At 44.1% G+C, this 22892-nt stretch overlaps 2 protein-coding genes across 2 annotated transcripts; both read left to right on the top strand.

Annotated features, from left to right (window-relative positions):
* Window positions 1-9076: 9076 nt before the first annotated feature.
* Window positions 9077-10258, top strand: SNRPF (small nuclear ribonucleoprotein polypeptide F; the record flags this gene model as incomplete). Its single annotated transcript, XM_079533016.1, has 4 exons — window positions 9077-9172; window positions 9215-9340; window positions 9512-9576; window positions 10192-10258. 4 exons carry the CDS (start codon window positions 9077-9079, stop codon window positions 10256-10258), a joined length of 354 nt encoding a protein of 117 aa, XP_079389142.1.
* A 3063-nt stretch (window positions 10259-13321) lies between these two features.
* AMDHD1 (amidohydrolase domain containing 1) lies at window positions 13322-19768 on the top strand (the record flags this gene model as incomplete). The annotated part of the gene is made up of 9 exons (XM_079544672.1): window positions 13322-13458; window positions 13662-13768; window positions 13924-13988; window positions 14596-14873; window positions 16386-16611; window positions 17517-17641; window positions 18516-18609; window positions 19012-19172; window positions 19654-19768. The coding sequence occupies 9 exons, from the start codon at window positions 13322-13324 to the stop codon at window positions 19766-19768; spliced, it is 1308 nt and encodes a 435-aa protein (XP_079400798.1).
* Between the last annotated feature and the right edge of the window lie 3124 nt (window positions 19769-22892).

Below are 22892 nucleotides of genomic sequence, written 5' to 3'. Positions count from 1 at the left end.
TTGGAGTTGACAATTGCATATCTGTCCATATCTCAGAGCCATTCACACGCCTCTGGAAATGGAGGAGGTATTTTGTCTTTCTACGTGTGGTCAGCTACTGAGGAGGGAAAAATGTAGGTATCCTTCTGTGTTTCAGACAGCAACAGAGCTTTGCAACAAAAAACAGAAGTCAGACAATGTCTTTTTCACTTCCTGAATGGCAGGTAGAGCATTAAGGGTCACCATTCTCACCTCTGCTCTCCACTTCTCAAGCGATCCTTCGTTTTCCCCCCCCATCATTTGATACCCACGCAGGGAAGCCTGGCACCCTCGTCACACTTGCCAGTGATCCCACACAGGACAGATCAAGAGCCTTAGTCTTGCACACACCTTCTAGGTGCCATCACTCCCTCAACAACAGAATGGAATAATAGTCATAGTAACAACGAAAAATGTTCCTGCTTTACAAATGACTTCACAGCTTGCTAAAAGCCACTTGCTGGACCAGCAGCAGGGATGAAACCAGCCATGAACCCACACCTAGATTGGTAGGCTGCATCAAAGCTGCCATGTGCTGTAGTCTGTTTGGGCATAGCATGAATGGTCTTCAGTAGAGCATTTGGTCCTCAAAACATCAGCCACCATGACTGTGGCATTCGGACATTCTTTTGAAGAATTAACAGTGGTTTGGGCTAACTTGGGAGATTTTTATTATGATTTTTTAAACAAAAGCTTGTTTTTGTCCACTTGTCGTGCTAGAACCTCCAGGCTTTCTCAGAGCAGCCCTCAACTCAGTTAACAGTCTATTATGAAATCATATAATTAAATTAACATCTTCTATCCACTGAAAGTTTATTCCACATAGGATCTAACACGTTGAAACTGTCCGCTTAATACTTTATGCTGATACTGAAGGAGAACGAAAATTGGTGTTTCCACGTCTTGGAAGGAGACAAATAAACTTTATGCATTGACTCCATCAACTCAGAAGCAATTCAGTTGTTTGTGATTTGACATGGGGGTTTTCTAAGATGTTGCAGAGACAGAAAGCTTATGCGGCCACACCACAAAAAGAACAAAGATGAGGTAAACTGCCACAATGTTTTCCTAAGTATATTCAATAAGGGTATTACTTCGCCTAGAACAAAAGAATTTATGATGTTTTTGCTCTTAGGAAACAGTGACCTGCTAGAAGTGTGGGAAATATGTTTTTTTTTTTTTTTTTTTTAAACCAAACAGTAAATGGAACCCGCGTCAGTAAAGACAGCTCAATTTCGTTACGGTGGTGTGATCACAAAAACATTTTCTACCATGCAACTTTTAATTAGTCTCGCAAAAAATTATTCTGCTTCACTTATACGGAGTACAGTAAATGGCCACGTAAATGCGTAAGGAATGAAATAAATACGCTTTGTTCAAATGTGGTGACCTTTGGGTGGGAGACAAAGATGATAAGAGAATGAAGTTTCTTTCTGTTTCCCCTTGTATCAATGTTCCCTCATGAAATACAGTAATTATGATAAAAAGTAAACCAAAGTGAACTTCTTCACTTCACACTTCAACAGTCTTCCAGCCATACAGACGCATTCATGCATGTATGGCTGTCATTTCCAATCCAGACAATTTCTGATAAGCTTTAGCAATTCTGAGGTGCTGCCAGTTTGAGTGACAACCTTGATACCTGCAACTAAATGGTTAATCTGTTCACCATTGTGAATGTAATCAGTGCTCTTACACACAACAGAATCCCACGTTTTTCTGATGTCTGAATAAAGTGGTTGTTAGTAAATAATACAGGCTTTACATACACACTAAATGTAGTACATAATTATAGATCACTACGGATGGCATTGACTGCATTGTTTTGCAGTATTGCAGATGCACATATAAAACACATATTAGATCTGAGAAAACACGGAAAGTGCAGCATATTTACAAGTGACATAGAATGGATCTGCTTTTGTAATAAATATAATTGCATGATACTTTTCATTACAGCAACACTTCAGATGTAACGTAAGTGTGATTCATCTGTGCTCTATGGATTTTTAGTGCAATTCAGCACCCAGTTCCCATGGAACTCAGGGACATTCTGCCCTTGAAAGTACAGCGATTACTCCCATCCTGCTGCTATTTAAATGCACTTGAGATGATGTATACTTCCAAATGTGAACAACACAAAAACAGCGAAGGCAAAGGTTATGAAGACAAATGGTATTCCATTTCCCTCATTTGCTAAACACATTACAGCTCAGATCAGTGTGCTTAGCATGCACCTTTTGGCCCATCATCTGAGGTTCGAGTCAACCTGGCACACATTACAAATGTTGTATTTTTCATTTCTGTGAGCTACTGTATACCCATATATTGATTCTGAAACATTCAATCTGCAGTATTCCACATCGATACTGCAGTATTTTTCATGTGTACTTATTAATGTTGATTGCTCAGTTAAAAAAAACAATCATGCAAAAGAACACCATCTTTTCAGAATTAAGTCATTGGAATTCTGACAAACTTGGGACTGCCAATAACGGACCCATAAAGAAAACCTACTATGGATTGAATGTCAGAGAAAAGAAGGTCAGTTATTGATAAACTCAAGCGATACCTCAATAAATACAGATTCTTAAGTCTGGTAGGTGTTGTTCCCCAAACACCTCAGGGAGCAGAACTATAGTGTTATAAAGGTCACTGTCAGCACGGCCCATGGGAACAGCAGACCTGTGTCCAGCTGGATACCACATGGTGAACAGCACCGTGGCAGCCAGGCTTCCCGCTGAACATTGCTGCAAAGTAAGCTGAAGAAGGACTGTTCACCTGTGGATTTAATATCCCTTGTTACATACGTTCTTCACTGTATCATTTAATCCTCAAAATCACCTTTCCCAATGATAAAGAATGATAACAGGTTCTTTTTGGAGTAATTCAGGAAGAACCCATAAAATCACAGGGGACTGAAGCGTTTTACATCCACTTCACAGAAGCATGTAAATCCATAAAGTGTCACAAGTATGAACTAGCCCCTTTCAAATTACATATCTTTAACCATCTGTCAAAACAAGTAGTCACTTGCCTTCTGTGAAGCATCATATAAAAGGAACACAGTATCAGTCCATTGCAATCTACAACTGATCAAACAACCTTAAGGATACTTTTAGAGGTAAAATTTGTCAGAAAATACTTCACATTAAGCATGGATATTGTAAACCTTTGCCTGTTGCACATCAAAAAATGGTACAACAATTTCATATCTAAGCTAGTGTTCATTACATATAACACAGATTAAATAGATAAGTTTATTAAGTAAAGTTGGTAATGCTGTTATTAAGTTTTCACTGTTTTCCATTCAAAGCTCCTCTTTTTTAGCTGCTTATAACTTTGGCAGATTTGAGCTGTCTGCATAAATATTTACAGGAGTAGATCTCTAGAAAAGCTTTCCTGGAAAGAAGGAAATCTCTGCCCAGCTAATATTTTTAAAGAAAATTTCAGCCAACAAGGTCACTTCCAAGAAAGGTTCCTGGGAGGAAAAAAGGTGACTTTCTCATTAAAAAAAAAAAAAAAAAAAAAAGAAAAAAAGAAAAAAGCTTTTTTTTTCTGGAAAACTTTCAAGGAGCTTTGGAGCAGGGACTTGGATATCAGAATAAATGGTCCTTGCTAAGGGTGTGCCTTTGGAGATGCTTGTGAAAATCTGCTGAGATGCAACCACCACGCTAATCCCTGATTGTACTCTTCTCCAAATAATAAGTCTGCACGTGCTGGTGGGAGCGAGCTGGCTCAGACAGCACAGTCTATTTGTTGGCAGAGAGGCAGGCTTATTTCAATTGTTTTGGTTACCCAAACTAGCTTAAATATCTCTATCCTGCACTGCAGTAAACAGTGCATTGGGGTCTAATCTCCGCACTCCCCTGTCCCTGTAAGTGCATCTGCTGCCACGCTCCTGTGCAGAAGTGCTGGTTACCTACTGACCATCTCCAAACCCTGCTTACCTCCTGACCCTTCCCATCACCAATGGAGTTAGCTGTCACAGCATGAATGAGCAGCAAGACAGTGACTTGAAAGCAGTTGAAAATGGGCAGGGGATGACTCATACTTGGAGGCAGAAGCAAGAAGCAACAGGAGGATGTCCACCCAAAGTTTTGCTCTGGAGAAGAAAGACACCACATTGAGGTGAATGTCTGCCTCAACTCGATGCTGCTGAGCCCATTTGTGCTCCAGTGTAGGCAGGTGACAGCAGTTGCTAAAAGGGCCATAAAGGACTCCCATGTTGTGACTCCCCATGTTCTTCTCCATCCTTTGTGCCATCAGCCTTGTGTGCTAAGTTCTTGTTCTCTGGCCATTCTCACAGCCAACTCCTTATTCCCATGACCCTTCCTATCTTGGGCAGGCAATGTCTCTGGGGTTTGTAGGGTCTGGGAAAAGCTTGCCCACCTACACATCTCGGACTCCTGCCAACTGCAGGATGGCAGCAGGGCTCTCAGGCTGTGCTTTCTAGTTTCTCTATGGAAGCTCTTCCTCCACCCTGCTCCACGGGGATGCACACGCAAACATGCCTGGCACTACAGTGGGCCCTCGGCTCTTCCTAACCCAGACAGGCCCTCTCAAAAGCACCACCAGATTAGTAAAAAGGCAGAAGGCACTGCTCTCAGAGACACAGCAGTCTGTCTTCCAGCTGAGACATGGGTCCTGGGCTCAAGTTCAAGCCAAACACAAAATGCAGACATAGCCTCTGGAATACTTTCAGAGTCCGGGGGGTTGAGGATTTTTTTGTCTACAGCCCCTCCCTGGAAGGCAGCTTTCTGCTGCCCCAGGACCAGCACCAGCTCCCCTGGGAGAGACACAAGCAGAGGCTCCCACCCCAAATCCCTCTTCCCTTCAGCTATCACAAGAATAGACATATCTGGCCAAATTAATAAAGCCACACATTCAGAGCCTTGCAATGTCATGGAGGTTGTTCAGAACATATTTGTCCCTGCAGCTGCCAGTCCTTCATGACTCAAAGGTTTCTTTGGACACTGTGTCCGTATTTCTCTGCCTCATTGCTCCAGAACATCGCTTGGGCTCAGAGTTTTCGAAGAAGTTCAGGGATCCTAGATTTGGCTCCTTCTTTTAATCCAGCAGCACTTCTCTAACTTTCTCCTCTAGAGCAGCTTTCCTTCTGCTGTCTCTAATATGTCAAGGGAACCTCTTGTAAAGCATCTTATCTACCTTGACCATTGGCTCCTGGTGACCCACGCACTCATCCAACAGTCCCATTGCTTAACGTCTCCTCTCCTCTCCTCTCCTCTCCTCTCCTCTCCTCTCCTCTCCTCTCCTCTCCTCTCCTCTCCTCTCCTCTCCTCTCCTCTCCTCTCCTCTCCTCTCCTCTCCTCTCCTCTCCTCTCCTCTCCTCTCCTCTATCCCAAGATGTACTGTTAAAGATGGCTTTCCTCTGTTTGTCAGGGTAACTGTTGGTTTGAGAGGGCTTTGGCATGAATAAAAGATTGTCAAGGTTTAGAAACTACTGGTAGGCTTATGTCTACATCACTGGAATTTCAGCCATGGATGGAGGTAAAAAGGACAACAGAAGCAGATAAGCTTTCTTCATACAGTCCATCACCAAACACAGAGTCTCCAACATCAGACACTTTTGCTGATCCCTGCTCAGATTCCTCAAAACACTACGTGATTTGAAGCCAGCTATTAGTTTCTGTTAAGAAGTCTGTGTGAAAGCAGTTTCCAAATTCCTTCTTCACAATGCTTGGTGTCCCCCTCCCCTTTTTTTCCAGTGTACAGAAGAATTCCAGTTTATTATTTATACAGATCACTTTGTTTCCCTCAGTACGTAACCTCCAATTCATTAATGTCAAAACATAAAAGAAACAAAAGCACATAAAGCAACAAAAGTTTTCCCCAAACCAGAAGATAACAGCTGATAATTAAGGAAGTCCCATTATTTCTTGGCAAAGGAGCCCGTGTTTTCAGAAGCACATTCTTAAAAGGCCTCCCTTTAATATAGCTGCATAATTCACATGAATACTATTTTCACAAACAAATAAAGGTTTTCAATATGCATAAAAGAAGGCTTTAATGTTCTCCTAATTCCTGTACAATACCCATTCCATAGCATCCCCAGTACAGTTCGTCCTGGTGAAAGGTTCACAGCACAGCCACACTAGAAATCTCCACATAGAGAGCAACAGATTTTTATGACTCCCCCAAGACATGGGCTCTTGTTAGTGCACAACCCCAGCCTCATTTCAAACCATCAGCATTTAGAAAGAAGGCACAGGGGTGCCTTAGATTCTGGATACCCACCTCTGAAACACAGTTTGGCTTGGTTTTCAGCGATGGGGGGAGAAAGTACAGGGACAATAAGGACGGCAGCACACTCTTGTACTATTTTGTCAGTTTTAAATCAGTCTCAGGTTCATCCATCATGTGCCAGGGTTAGTTCTGTGCTGCCCTAACACACTGAGTTTATTTTGATGCCAACTTCTCCCTGAAGGTGTTTTCTCCAGGTGAAGACAGCATGGGAGCTTCATCCATGGTGTCTTCAGTGTGATGGTTGCAATTCCAGTGGACTGTCTGGCATCACAAGTTGCTCAGTGTGGGAGAACAGTGCAGCAGAGCAAAACTCTTTTACACAGGCATCAGGAAAAGGTCTGAGATGTTCAGCCAATGTGCAGTTCAGATGTTGGAACCTGCTATAGCTCTGGAACTTTCCTTAAGTAATGTGCTTATGACAGGGAGCACAGGGTTATCGCGGGGAGCTCCTGAATAGCTCTGGACAGCTCAGCTTTCTCTCAGCAGTTTGTGAGAACAGGAGCCAGTCCCCTCTGCTGAGTATTCAGGTGATATGGTGTATTAATGATGTCATTGAGCTTTTGCACTTAGATAATGTCTTTTAGGGTATCCTTCCACCAGACATGCTGCTGCTATCAGATGTCCAGCTGCTCAGCGCATTTCCTTAGGAATAAGTGTGGGCAGTCATGCTAAATTCCCAACCAAGCTGTGTAAGAGAATGCTATTCATCCACCCAAGATCTGAGGTTTGTATTAATCTACTACAAAAGCACTTTCCTGTTCATTTCCCGTTGAGCAACATCCTAAATATCCTGAGCCAAAGGCAGAAAAGAATGCAAACTATTACTTCCCCTATTACGTGAGGAAATACAAAGAGGACAAAAGGTGAAATTCACCCCTCTGCTGAAGGCCACGAGAAGACTCACGTAAGCAAACTGTCCTCTGACTCAGAATGATTCAGTCAACAAAGTAAACAGCAAATTCCTCACAGGGGGAAAAAAAGAAAAAGCTATTTTGTTTTCCGATTAACCAAGTTATCCAGTTACCTAAATAAGATGTAGTCATGCGTTCTGTGCTTCCAGTACATCTTTCTACCCTACCAGCAGGCAACACCTCATCTGTAGCTGATGAGGTTACTGACACATGCATTCTTGCACTGATTATGAAACCAGAAGCTGAGCACTTCTACTCTCAACTATGACTCCAATACTGATACCTTATGACTCTGAGAAATGCGTCTATTTTCCGGTGATTTTACAACAATAGGGCTGGAATATTTAATCATCATATCACAGAATGGCCTCAGTTGGAAAGGACCACAATGATCATCTAACCACCAGACCAGGCTGCCCAGAGCCACATCCAGCCTGGCCTTGAATGCCTCCAGGGATGGGGCATCCACCATCTCCCTGGGCAACCTGTTCCAGTGTGTCATCACCCTCCGTGTGAAAAACTTCCTCCTAATATCTAACCTAAGCCTCTCCTGTCTCAGTTTAAAACCATTCCCCCTTGTCCTGCCACCATCCGCCCTCGTAAACAGCCATTTCCTCTCCTGTTTATACACTCTCTTCAAGGACTGGAAGGCCACAATGAGGTCTCCCTGGAGTCTTCCCTTCTCCAAGCTAAACAAGCCCAGTTCCCTCAGCCTTTCCTCACAGGAGAGGTGCTCCAGCCCTCTGATCATCTTAGCGGCCCTCCTCTGGACCTTCTCCAAGAGCTCCATGTCTTTCTTATACTGGGGGCCCCAGGCCTGGACACAGTACTGCAGATGGGGCCTCACAAGAGCTGAGTAGAGGGGGAGAGGGGGACAATCACCTCCCTCTCCCTGCTGACCAATCCTCTTTCAATGCAGCCCAGAACACAGTTGGCCTTCTGGGCTGCAAGCGCACACTGCTGGCTCATGTCCAGCTTCTCATCCACCAGGACCCCCAAGTCCTTCTCCAACTCATATATTAGAGGAACTGAGTGTATTAAGAAATGAATGTAGCTGGTCCTGTATTTCTCGGCCCAGGGAGCACCTTCTCACTCCGTACAAGGAAGGCATGCAGCAAGCCGCCCGTTTAAGGCACAATCACCGTGCCAGTTCAGCACTGCCACCTCGTGGAAATCCGTCTGGCGAGAAAGAAACATTAAGAGATGGCCAGGCTGAAAGCAGTCCTCAAAGCTGCTAAATCCGAAAGCGGAAAATAACGGACACCCTGCTGATGCAGATGTAGCTGCACTCCATCGCTCTCCCTGCGCAGCGCTACGTTTCTCCTCAGCCAGCAGAACAAGCTGGCGGGGCACTCCTGGCACGTTGCAAAGTCTCCGCTGGCTGCACGTGGCACAAACCCCGCCCTCCGGGGCCTGCGGGGACCTGGGGGCTGAGGGAGCCCCAGGTGGAGAGGGAAGGCAGGGAGGGAGGGGCGAGGGGCGAAGGCCGAAGTGAGCAGTGCGGTGGCACAGGACCGCGCCGGTACCGCCCGGCCACCACAGACGGCACCGCCGCGCGGCCACCGCGCGAGATGGTGGAACGGCTCGCAGCACGGCTATTGGCTGTAGAAGAACGGGGTGGGGAATCCAGCCCAACCAACGAGAGCGAGCTCGCAGCCCCGCCGAACCAATGGACGGCCTCGCTTTTCCCTTCGCGCGCCGTGGCGGCGTAGCCAATCGCAAAGGCGGCGCAGCGGGGCGAGAGGTCAGAGATCGGCGCGGCGCCCCGGAAGTGGAAGCCGGCGCTGCTCTGCCTTCCATTCTCTCGCAGCCCGCGGCGCGCACGAGGTGTTCCCGCGTGGGCCTGCGTTTCTCGGGCCGCCGCCGCGCGCCCCGTCGCCATGGTGAGGGTGGCGCTCGCGCGGCGCGGCGCGGCTCGGCGCGGCTCGGCGCGGGGCGGGCAGGGGGCGGCGCGGGGGCGGTGGCCGTTGTTAACGGTTGGGAGGGGCGGGCGGTGCTGACCCGCACTCTCCCCGCAGAGCCTGCCCCTCAACCCGAAGCCCTTCCTCAACGGGCTGACGGGGAAACCGGTGATGGTGAAGCTGAAGTGGGGGATGGAGTACAAGGGCTACCTCGTCTCCGTTGACGGCTACATGAACATGCAGGTGAGGCACGGCGAGAGAGAGAGGAGAGGGAGGGCCCTGGGCGCTGCTTGCTGGTGGGGGAAAAGCAAGGGCTCTGGGCTGCCCTCAGGTCCGTGTGGCCAGAATTGCTGCGAGTCGAAGTGGCCGTGAGGCTCCCGTTGATGTAATCTTTGCGCTGGTTTTTGTTCCAAGCTTGCGAACACAGAAGAGTATATCGACGGTGCGCTGTCTGGACACCTGGGGGAAGTTTTGATAAGGTAAACGTGGTGTCTGAGCAGGGGAGTGGGGTCTTCTAAGTCTTGTGTTACTTCTTCTGTTAAAGCTTGTGGATCTAAGAGCTGTGCTTCTTATCTGTACTGGAGTGCTAAACGTCACTGTAACTTGTGTGAAGGCTATGGGCTGTAACCTTTAAGCTGGGATCCCTTCTGAGGAGAGAAATAGATAGTTTCAGAAAGAAAAAGTATTTAAAGAAATATTTATGATCCCTTCCTCAAGTAACTAAACACCTTAGTTCTCCAGCTTATTGCAGGTCTGTAAATCCTCTTGGCAGTAGTAGAATGTATTAGGATGCATGAGTTGTTGTTGCAGCTGCTGAAAACATTGTGTGCGTGGAAGTAATGCTTGACCATGGCTGTTAATCCACATGAAAAACTTTCTTGTACATCACTGTTAACTGCCTACTGCTTTCATAAACTTGTCTTGTATTTGCAGTGAATCTTTATGGAAAAGCTGAACAATGTAAACAGCGGACATTTTTTGCACAGGTCTTGAGTGTTGCCAGGTTGCAGTCAAGTAGGAAAATGCTTAAAGCAGTGTATTTGTGAGGGAAATGAAGGCATTTCAACTAAGGGAACTCTTGATTCTATTTACAGGTGCAATAATGTTTTGTACATCAGAGGTGTGGAAGAAGAGGAAGAAGATGGAGAAATGAGAGAATGATGTTTTGTATGTCTGGAAATAAAGTTTTTTCTTTTTTTTTCTTTTCCATAACTTTGTAATCAGGTGTTATTTTTGTTGTTCTTGTATTTTACTATGGGGGAAGTTCACTCTTAAAAAGGTCTATGGTGAGACCTTAAAAAGGTCCTATTGATGTCCAGAAAAAAATGCTGGAAGAATAGGTAATGCTGTCAACTTTAAACTAAAAGTCTTTGAGTGAAAACAAAGTATGAAACAAAAAAAAAAAAAAAAAAGAAAAAAAGAAAAAACCAACAACAACAAAAAAAAACACCACACAACTAAAACTTGTAATTATTAGGCAATTTCTTTCAAGGGAAGCACTGGAATTTAAATGGTTCCCAGAATGAATTAAATCTTTTAAGGTGTGTTCTCTAAGACAAAATAGATGGCTCACTCTCATATCACCTCAGTGTGGATCAGTGTCAGAACTCTGTTGTTGCATGGCTGTTCTGTGGTGCAGACTCGCCTACAGTAGAAGATAAAAAACTTTGTGTCTTTAGCATGTAACTGACAGCTACAATGACAACAGAAGAGTCCAGGAGTAGACTGAGGGTGCTGCAGGAATAGAATCAAAGGCAGGAGAATCTTGTGTAGTCTTCATGACTAATATCCATACACAAAGACTCTCAGCAGCTATAAAGATTCATGAATTTTAGTGGCACTCATACAGTTAAAACATCCTGTGAATTGGGAATGCCTGATCTCAGTCTGCTATATTATGAAAAAAAACCAACAGAACACCAAAAGTAACAACAACCCACTCTTAGTTATCAGGCATCCAGAACACTATAAAGTTTTGGCAGGAACGCAGTAACTTTCTCAAATGTTAAGAGCAATCATTGACATTAACAGAAGCTGTTCCTTGCCTATCAGCATTTCCTGATGCAAACCATTGCTTTGCTAATGCTGCTAGTCAGAGCCTCCCCATGTGAGGAATCTACCTGCAGCTGTAGGTTGGAGAGGCATTCTGCAAGCCAGAACGCAAATGGCTATACCTCGTGGATTTGTGTGTAACTTTGTCCCTTCTCGTCAATGACTGCTTGTCATATACATCTGTTGTCAAATACAGATGTATATTTTCCATTTTGCAGATGGAGAAAATAGAGCAAAAGCAGGCAGTGACCCAGCTATGGAGGTAAAACTCTCTGGGACAGAACATGAAACCTGCTCCTGTATCAGTGTAGTTCACTGAACTGTGAGCAAGCCACTGCAACTGAGCTTCAGTTTACTAAGAAGTGGAAATGATACTTAAGGCCCTTCTCAAGGTTTTGAAGTGAAAAAGGCCCAATTCTGTTGAAGAAATCTCATATTCCCATTAGGAAAAGAGCTGATTAAGCTAAAGCCAGTACTAGCAGAATAGATCAGTGCTTTTAAATTGGAGCTGGGCTTAGGACACACCTCAAAACATGCAGAGCAAATGTGTTCCTAAATATTTTCAGTAGCAGGAATGAGAGGCAAAACAATATCTGGTTTATGATACGGTATGCACAGTTTAACACATACGATGCAGAATGAGGCCTTTCCCACGTTGCCATTGATAATGTCAGCGGTGTAAGTATTAGGGGAGATTGGAACTCAGCAGCCAGCTGCTTCTCTTACTGAGGGCTGCTCCTCTGCTTGTAGAGTATGTGGGGCTGGGATGAGCTGGGTGAAGTATGATCTTAGCACTTCATCAGCAAGCGGTGCCATCATTGTGATAACATCTGCGTGATAGTGTTAGCTTTTCAGAATAACTGGGAAGCTCTAATGTATGCTGGGCAGGACTGAACTGCTGTGCTGAGCTTCACCACAGTGTGCTGTGCTGCATGCTTAACATGTCGGCTCGTGCTGTTGCTGTTCTTTAATTTCTGTTTTCATACATATGGTGATACTGCTGGGGAAAGCCAAAATAAGCAGCGGGAACTCCTGAAAGCAGTACAGCACCATCTTCCACCTCTCTTGCTCATTTTTTGCACGCCTGGTGAGGGAGAATGCTCTGAAGGAACACACATTGCTTTGTGGTTCAGCACTTGAGCCAACATACCCATCTGTTTCTGCTATATGGGAATATGTGTACGCACTTCAGTGTTGCAAGTGTTATACATTGATCCCTTTTCTAAATGAAAAGAGGATATCTAAAGACTACTGCCACAAAGGCAATTGAGGGACCACCTGGTTAGAAATAAATTCCACTTGCCGACGGGGGATTACTGGAGCCCTATTGCTCGCTGTGTCTGAAGAGAGAATTATAGAACCACAGAATCACCTGAGTTAAAAGGGACCCACGAGGATCATCAAGTCCAACTCCTGGCTTCACACAGGACCACCCACAAATCACACACTCAGTCTGAGAATGTTGTCCAAATGCTCCTTGAACTCCGGCAGCTTGGAGCCGCGCACTGCCCTGGGCATGCTGTTCTGCGCCCACCGCCTCCTGCTGAAGCACCATTCCCGCTCGACCCGCCCCTCCCCTGCACAGCTCCGTGCCGTACTCTCGGGCCCTGTCGCTGTCACGCAGAGCAGGGCTCAGCGCCGCCCCTCCGCTCCCTGTGAGGAGTTGCAGCCGCCATCAGGCCTCCTCTCAGCTCCTCTGCTCTGCTCTGAGCTAACTAGGGAAGCTCAGCGGCTTTCATGCGCTTTGTCCTCCGTGCCATTCAGCACCTTCGTAGCCCTGCGCTGGACACTATGGAGTGTCTAGAAGAAAACTGAACATCCGTATTTGCTCCTTAGTTTTCCCATCCCTAACTCTGCAGGGGGCAGCAGACTCTAACCGACCTTTTGATCACTGATTTGGACAACCAGTGTCTGCCCCGGTAAAGGAACGCCGCCTGGGTGCCTGGAGCACCGCGAGGCATTACGTTCCCTTGGGGCTGGGACGCGGCCGTGCTAAGCACACCATTCGGAAATTCTCCATTCCGTTGTAGGGTTTTGCTGCCCACCTCCAGGGCAGCCCCGGCTGGACAGGAGGGCTTACGCCCCGCCCCGGGGGACTTTGAGCTGAGCGGCAGGCTGCCCTCCTCTCCGACCACCATTTGTGCCAGCGGGGGCATCGTGCTGTCTGCAGCCATGGCGGGCGAGTACCGGCTGCTGCTGGCAAATGCCCGGCAACTGGTGCTGGTGTGCGGCCACGGCGAGCAGTACTTGCTGCGGGAGGGCATGGCGAGGCTGGACGTGCTGCACGATGCCAGCCTCGTAGTGGGGCTGTGAGTGCTGTGAGGAGGGCCGGGAGGAAGCAGAGCGTCCCTGGGTCGGCGCTGGGGCTTAGGTCTGGGCTTAGAGGTGCATCGGTGATATTCTCCAGACCCTGCCCTGGGTTGGAGAGCTGGTGCCTCAGGTGCTCTGCTAGCGTCTGGAAGCTTAATTCGATATCATGCTCAGGCCTTTGTGTGTTGCCTCCTGTTTGCAGAGATGGTTATATAAAAGCCGTGGGCCCGGCAGATGCTATCCGCCGCAGCTTTGCAGGAGCAACGTTTGAAAGTCAAATTGACTGCACTGGGAAGTGCGTATTGCCAGGTGGGTGTGTTATGCCTTACTGTTGTCATACAGGAGGTCTGCAAGCCTGAGGGGCTTTGTAGGGAGCTTCTGCTTTGTTAAACTTGTTTGCGTGCTCCCACAGCTCTGTCACACAGATAAATAACAGGAGTGTATGTATGCTGTGTTTCTTTTAGGCCTGGTGGATGCGCATACACATCCTGTGTGGGCTGGTGATAGGGTGCATGAGTTTGCAATGAAGGTAACAGCATGCAATCACGGAGCTGGGGTTTACCTTCCCTCCCCCCCCTACTTCTCTCCTCCCTGTTTTTAAAAACTGCATGACCCTTTCTTCTTTCCGGTGACATTTCTTCTGTAGAAAATGGTATAATTTCTGTCCGGTAATCTAATAAAGGGAGGAGGAGTGATGTCTGAGGACTGTAGGCTGTGAGAGCACTGTGAATGTAGCTTTTGCAGCCAGCCTGAGTCTCTGTGCCTTGACTCCTGGCACTCCTTGTGCCAGGAGTGTCAGTTTCTGTTACCATTTTCACCTTAAAGTCTTTTTTTTCCTTCTTGTTTTTCTGCATAGAAGAGTCTTTAAGAAGTAGGTTTTCCCCTTAGGTTCAGAGGGAAATAAATCTTCAAAGGAATTTTTAATGCAGCTTTTTACATCATTTCTTTGCTCAGGTGGAGGGGACAGATAGAAGAGGAGGGAGGGTGAATTAATGGGGATTTGTTTTTCCTCTTTCTGTCTATCGCTGCAAAGAGACCTCAGGGCACTTTCCAGAATCTCTGGGATAGAAAATTCACATTTAATGGCTAATTTTATGTGTGCGGTGGGTGTTTTTGTTCCCCTTTTTTTCCCCAAGCTGGCAGGTGCTTCCTATATGGAAATCCACCAGGCTGGAGGAGGAATACATTTCACCGTGGAACACACCCGGAAGGCCACAGAAGAAGAGCTGTTCACTACTTTCAAACACCGACTTGAACGCATGTGCAGAGCAGGATCTACTTTGGTTGAGTGCAAGAGCGGATATGGCTTGAACTTAGAAACAGAACTCAAAATGCTGAGAGTGATTGAACGTGCTAGGCAGTCCATGGATATTGGCATTTCTTCAACTTACTGTGGAGCTCATTCTGTGCCAAAGTAATATAACTTATTTTTTCTTGCTATTTTTGTTACTGTTTTGCATTGAAATTTGGCTGTTATTTTGAGAAAAACAACTTCTGACTAACCCTCCTAAAAGATAACAGAGTATATTCAAAGCTATACATCTGTGTTACCAGTTTGGGTCTTCTTAAATCCCCTTTTTTTCATTCATGTGGTCATGTCCAGAATATTTTACTTGTATTTTCTATGACCCATCAAACTTAGATTCTGCCTCAGGCGTTTTTTCTGACCAGGAGGAATTTTGCAGCTCTTCCCTGATCTGAGACCTGAATGTTCAGAGCACAGGCCCTCTGCTGGCTCATGAATGTTTGGGAGAGTTACATATTGAGGGAAGCATCATGAATTGGTGAGCTCAAGTTTTCAGATCTTTATTTCCTTCAGCCTTAGTAACAGTGTAGGATCTCAAGAGAGCATGTTGCCCATGGGTTTGGGGCTGGAAAGTGCTCTGTTTAGGGATTCAGATGCAAATAAGATTATGAGTTTGTTCCCGAGAATGTGAGATCAAGACTTAATGTTTCCCTCTGTTTTGTCTTGGCTCTGGTTCTAATCTTTACATTCAGATTACTCCAAAGACTGCTGAGCCTAAATTAAAAGAGGGAGAAGGCTTGACATGAGCTCAAGCAACCCAGACTGTTTCAGTAAGAGGTGAACAAAGGAAGGGCAGTGTGCCAGGTTTTACTGTGCTTTGTGACTGTGCAACTGTGTTCATAAATCAGAATAGAATGTGAGTTCTTGAATTTACTGCCACTGTAAAACTGAAAACTCACCCACATAGAAGCTCATCATGATTTTACAGTGCCTGAAATGAGGATAGAGATGTCACCGATATTTAGCTGCAGTATGTCACTTATCTTTAGATCTTAAAATTGCAGAATACTAACTTTAATTTTGGGGTTGTTAATTCTTTCAGAGGCATTTACTCTCCTGGGTTATCTTTGTGTAATTGAGGGTTCATAAATGATTCTGACATTGGCAGATCTAATCTCAGGAGCTCTGTCTGATTTAGAAATGGTTACCTAGTCATTACTCTGAATGATATCATCAGAGGAGGAGATAATGATTTGTGCTACACGTACCCTTTGAGCTTTGATATTTGCATAAAAATACTGCATGAATATCATTTTAAAATTTAAATAATTATTTACATATTTTAAATAGTTATATGTTAGGATACAATATAAGTAGATCAGACTATATGGATAGGAAAGCTGAAATTTTGGTTCGTAAATGTCCCGTGTCTTGGTTAGCATCCAAAGAAATCAGCCTTATAAAAACAAATTGTAATATTATCTTAATATTCTTTAAATGGAAAGTAAGTCATGTTTGGATCTACGTAAGTTACAGTGCTTTTATTTTTTAATTTGAAGGTTGAATGATTTGTATTTGCATTATTTTCTCAATAATTTAGCAGTTGCATGTATGGTTTGAATGTCTGCCAAGCTTCAAAGTTATTTTTTTTAAGGCTCTGTAACATTTTCTTTCCCTTAGAGGGAAAACTGCTACTGAAGCCACAGATGACATTATTAATAACCAGCTCCCTAAACTGAAAGAACTCCAACAAAGTGGTGAAATACATGTTAACAATATAGATGTGTTCTGTGAGAAGGGAGTGTTTGATCTGGATTCTACCAGGAGAATTCTTCAAGCTGGAAAAGATACAGGTTTACAGATTAACTTCCATGGTGATGAACTCCATCCGATGAAATCTGCAGAGGTACTTCTATCTTAACGTACAGTGAAGCCACTTTTTGGTTTTGCTTTGCTTTTCTGATACTTGAATCTGTGAATTAATTTCAATTTTCACAGCCAGTTTTTTTCCTAAGATTTTGCAAAGTCCATCATCCATAGGTAGTAGGAAAGTGCAGCCGTTGTGCAATTTTGGAGTTAAGGACATGGAGAGAAATATTGACTTCTGTGACTAACATGCACTGCCTAATCAAATATTGACTTTGCTCATCTTCCACATGGGATATGGATGGGGAAACCAGTGGATATATATGAACACAAAGATGACAAAAGCACAGTTTATATACAACTTGGAAAATGCTTTTTCTTTTAGAGTATGTCTAGCCCTAGCAAGTTGTACAGTAAGCACACTCAGAGCACGGGTTTAGTCTAGTGTAGGATCAAGGTTATTTTTTAAAGACAGTCTGTCTGATTCAATGTTTTGCCATCATTTAAAGAATTATTCTTTGCTGTGGGATAGCTATTCTTGTCTTTTTTAAAAAAAGATTTTAAAATCTTTTTTTTTCATTATATAAAGCCTTTTTGCTTACTTCCCTACAGAAAGAAGCAGACACATTATTTGTTCAGCAGCCAGTGTCAGACCTATCACTATTTCTTCTGCTTACTTTGTGGGCAGGAGTTAGTAATGATTTTATTCATAGCAGTCCCATAGTTTGCAAGTTCATCTGTTAGAAATGCCACTGAAGGTGTACTGCCAGTCTGTACTTAATGAGCTGTGATTAGCTTTTCACGCAGCAAATTAGAAAGTATCTTGTCTGCATTTCATTGGTTCTTTCAGGCATTCTTTATGATCTTTCTATTAGTAAATTTCACAGTTGCTTGATGACAACTGAATTAACTCTTAACAGTGAGTAATGTTGACTATTCTCTCAGCTTGGAGCTGAGCTAGGAGCCCAAGCTATCAGCCACCTAGAAGAAGTTAGTGATGAAGGAATCGCAGCAATGGCAAAAGCTAAGTGTGCAGCTGTCCTTCTGCCAACCACTGCCTACATGCTAAGGTAAGGCCACTAGATTAGAGGAATCAAAAAACCCCACGTTCCTGGTTCTGGCCTCTGGTAATACCAAGTGTAAGCGTGTATCTATCCATTGATGAGCAGGATGGATCAGTGAAGACCATCACAAAGAGCTGAACAAACCTCTTCATTTCTTACTTCTGGTACACATCCTTAAAAATGAGGCAACATTGGTTAGTGGTTACTCAGTTGGTCAAGGTACTTTCTAACTGCCAGGTGACATTCATAATGTAAGTGAATGTTTGGAGGTCAGATTGATGAAGCTGAATTGCTGTGCTACCTTGAAGTTACACCACCCCAGTGAGATATGTATATAGATATTGATGGGAGAATGGGCTTTTATGAAGCAGCTCACCATAGCAATTGTTTGCATTAGCATTGCTAAGTGAGAGAAATCCAACATATACAAATGAAATTCACAGCCTCAAGTTCCTGTTCTGAATTACCAGCAGAACTGGGATGAGACAGACTATTGCACTGATTATGCCACTGCTCGTGTTGGCAAGCCTGTCTTCGAAACTATACAGATCAGAAAATTCTTTGAGAAATGAAGATTTTCACCATGTAAATGCTGAAGTGCTGAGGCCTGGATAAACACCAGCATTTCATTGGCCTGCAGCCTGGTGCTTGATAGTGTCTTTTGTCATGTGCTGTTACTGCAGAAACAGTGGACCACAGTTTCATTTGTGTTATCCATAGGATGATTGGTAGCCAAGAGGAGAATTTGGCCTCTCATTTCCAAATGGATTGATGTAACTGAATGCATTAATTTAGCCAAACTGAGTGATGACTTTCACTTTTGTAATTCATCATGTAATAACTAAGTGAATGGTACTGACAAGCGTGTTTTTCCCACTAGACTGAAGCAACCTCAAGCCAGAAAAATGTTAGATGAAGGAGTTATTGTTGCTCTTGGCAGTGATTTTAATCCTAATGCATACTGTTTTTCAATGGTAAGCGATCCCTAATACTTACAAGAACATGAAATAACAAAATTTTCTGCTAGTACAGCTTGTGTATAGATCTTACATGCCTAAAACATTCTTCATATCCACAAAGAGAGCTGCATGCCCAGCTTAGACTTTTGGTCCTGCCTGTTTATGTGGGGTGGTACTATTTGCCAGAAGTTCTTGAAATTTGAAGGGGTTTGATTTTTCAAATGCACCAAGAGTCTTAGAGAATAAGCTTGCAAGTTCCCGATTTCACATTTCTCATGTTGGAATTGGCAAGATTACATTGTGCAGCACAACTCCATTTGTTTCTTGAGGTGGGAGGACAGTGCTTTGGGATTTGAGACATAAACAGTTTTATTTGCATATTGGTAACTCCCATTTTCTCCTTAATTTTCCCATTAGCCTATGGTGATGCATCTGGCTTGTGTAAACATGAAGATGTCAATGAATGAAGCCCTAGCAGCTGCCACCATTAATGCAGCTTACGCTCTGGGAAAATCAGACACACATGGTTCCATAGAGATTGGCAAGCAGGGAGATCTTGTTATTATAAATTCATCAAGGTACGTTTTCTATTGTTGTTTGTAATGTGATTTAACATAAGGGACTTAGGTTTTCACTGTGTCATGGAGAGTGGAAAGGTTAATGTATTCCTTAGGCTTTAGAAGTTACTTTCATCTATAAAAGGGGACACTGATAACATTTTATATCCACTCTCATTTCCTTTAATTCCAGTGGAGGATAAGGCCTAAGACTTTTAGGGTTAATATTACAAGTAACATATGCCTGATTACAAATTATTTGAAGATAACACCTGTTTATTTGTGGAAGGAATTCTGCTGTACTGTACTCTACTTGTACATGACTTATTGTATTCATGCAACAAGTGATCAACGTGTAAACATGGAATTCTGAATTGTCATCAACATGGCAGAGAGCTTTCCCATGGTTTAATCAAATATGTTATAACTGACAGAAATACTAGGTGTGTGACATGCTTTTGTGCAAGTATGGATATTCTTAAACATCTCGTTGTCTTTTTAGGTGGGAGCACTTGATATACCAGTTTGGGGGACATCAAACATTGATCGACTATGTTATAATTAAAGGAAAAATTGTCTATAAAAATGACAGCTGTGATATGATGAGCAGTTACTGAAAGAAGACAATCATTTACATGGATTATTTCAAAGCGACAGACAAATCAGATTTGTATTTACTAGTAAATTGTTTCACTGCTTATCTTACCACCCATTTTATTCAAATGAACTTTATCAAGCAAAAAAAACCCCAAACCATCAATTAGATCTATTTGAATTAAGACAGTTTCCTGAATATTTCAATCTGTAAAATTTGAGATAAATAAATAAAACCACAAAACCAATGACTTCTGAATGAAGAAAGAAGTTTGGGTCCAGGTAAGACATGGAAGTGCGATGTTATGTAACCTGTAGCCGAGGGCCGGGGTCTCAGGCATGCATGTTTGGAATGGCTTTGGCAGTACTGGGAGACCACAGCACCTTGAAGAAACTTTCATAGCTCCCAGGTTTGCTGAGTCTTGAACTCAGCAGAAAGCAGGAATCACTGACCTGGTAGGAAGCACAGTGTCTTACCTTTCTGAGAAGTCAAATCTCTTGGTTTCTGCAGACTTCTGCAGAAAATCAGTGGGGTCCAACAAAGTATCTCTTAGCAGCTGAACTGCAACATCCTGCCACATTTAGGATCTCATAGCAGGCATTAGAAACAGGAGGGGAAAATGCAATGTACAGCACTCACTGCATTGCTGAAAGTTTGAGTATAGTGTAGGAGAGGGAATGAAATAAGATCCACTAAACCTTAGAGATTACTCCTGTAGGCAGTTAGTGCATTGAGGTTATGGTCTGGTGAGTGCAGCCAGGCTCTGAAAATACCAGCCACACTGAAATCTAAAAGATGACCTGCAGTCTCATATAGATGCTCCAACAAACCACCACCTGAGCTCATTTATTTTAGGCTGAATCTGAAGTGACATGAGACTCATTTGTCTGTGTGTGCCTGTGATGACCAGTTAAGTATAATAACTCTCACTAAGACCAATTAGGAACTTCAGAGCTTTTTTTTTTTCTTCAAAGCTCTCTCCTCTCCCCCTCTCTCTCCTCTCTCAATTATTACACTTTTTGTGAGCTTGTACCATCCTCTGGGGACGTGGTATGTAGAAAGAAGATAACACAGCTTTGGAGTTTAACCTGTTACATTGTTCTAAGCAGAGAATCTTGGATAGGGAGGGTCTCTGTGCACACTGGCTGAAGCTCTTCTTCAGCTTTTCAAGTGGAAAGTGGCTATAGAAACAAAAGCACTTACCTTTCTTAAGAAAAAAAGTCATTTAACTATACTTGATAAGCATGAAGAGCTTTGCATCAAAAAATGTGCTGTCAACCATAGCATCTGACCTGGACTGTGGGCAGAGCTATTAGTGAAGCAGACCCTCAATGAAGGACTGTAGTCTCGTTCTGGTAGGAGCTTTATCACACCCTTCTGATCTCCCTGAGCCATGGGGTTATTAACATACAAAATGTAAGCCACATGTCTTTGTTCACGTTTGGTTTTCCTTGCATTCATGCTGCTTGGGTGCTATTTCCCACATCTGAGGTTATAGCAGTAACCACTGGGGAACTGTGTAGGGCCGCTGGTTTTGCTGTTGGAGAAACTGTTATTCAGCCATATCTTGAGGCTGAAGGCAAATGTTATAACAACCAGATTGTTGTATAACAACCAGACTTGTGTACTGTAGGGGGTCATCATCACAGCTGGTTTTATTTAACAGCTGGCTGGCTGTGAGATGGAAGAGCTTCAGCAGGAGTTTGAGATAAGCTTGTTGCAGAGTCTGTAGCTGGAAGGGTGGAGACAGATTTGGCACATGGGGGAGAGACAGAGGCCAGAGGAGGGACCTCGCACACCATAGTGTTGTCCTAATTCCCAGGTCTGCTTATTGCTGAGCTGTAGACCGATCACCACACTCATGTTTGTAACTTGGAATGACAGGCCAAAAGTCACCTACCTCTCAGTAGGGCAGGACAGGACCTTGCAACCCTGCACAACTTGTGCTTTCTCCTGGCCAGGTTCAAAGTCTCCCTGCTGGCTTGCCAGTGGGTGTGTGTCCCATTCTCAGGGCATACTTCCCACTGCAGACCCCAAAGACACATATGGGTGGACCCATACCAGTAATTTGGCTGCCCCTTGCAGCATAACTGATGACCTGGAAGGTTTCCAGCCCATGCTGGACCCCCTGTGGCTGTGATCTTCAGGCCAGTATTGCCGAGGTCACTGGTTTTTAACTGGCCCTTAAATGTCGTCACTGTGCTATGATGGGAAGCCTAAATCCTGACTCTTTCCTTGCAAAACACACAAAGCCTGTGCCAGAGGTCGATGCTGTAACACAAAGCACATTACAACACAAGTTCCAAAGTGGAACAGGGCAGCCAGTAGCCAACTGGATGCCCAATAAGTAGTGGAAGTGCAGGTCTCCAGTGCTGGTTCACATTCACTGCTCCCACAACTCCTCCTCCTGCTCTCCCAGAAACCATCAGTACCTTTTGCAGGTCTCTTTGTCAACTGGGCTGCTTATTTCTAAGCTAAGCCTTTGCTTTTAACACCTTTCATCATGACAGAAAAACACATTGCTGTAGCCGTATGTGGAACCTTTCTACATTTATTGCAGGTATGAGACCATAAGTCTTGGAAAGCTGCATTAAGTGTAGTCCATCATCAGAGTGCAGTGTTTTTGTTCTGGAGCAGTAATCACCACAGCACAGAACTCTTTTGATTTGTGAACCACCTGTCTCCAAAATGCTTTTGTTATACAAGAATCTGTATGCTTTACATAACATGTGCACAGTGCTGGAGGGACAAAGGGGAAAAGGGTTAAGCGCTGAGATAATTTTGCTCATGGCAGAATGGAGAGTACTGCAGCAGTTTTCCAAAGGAAAAAAAAAGAAAGAAAAAGAAGTGAGAATAACAAGTCTCAGCTGTTCAGTATCATTGGCAGAGATACAGAGAATACAAGCGAAGAGCTGACAAAAATACAGAAGGCACTGAGTAAAATATCCACTGATTTCAGCAGGACTCTGAATGTTTTGTGTTTGAAAGCTCAGGGTGTTTAATGAGATCCATACTATAATGACCAAGCTGTCTATCCCATGGGAAAGAACAGGGCAGCCGTTTCTTTACTGCTGCTATGTGCTCCCGAGTGAGACAAGCGGTTCCTTTGGGCCACCTGAAGAAACCATGTTGAATTTTGGTGAAAC

Source organism: Tetrao urogallus (genome assembly GCF_951394365.1).
Source record: "Tetrao urogallus genome assembly, chromosome: 1".
Taxonomy (NCBI): domain Eukaryota; kingdom Metazoa; phylum Chordata; class Aves; order Galliformes; family Phasianidae; genus Tetrao; species Tetrao urogallus.
The sequence above is the reverse complement of the archived record's forward strand: the minus strand, read 5'-3'. Positions and strand labels throughout refer to the sequence as shown.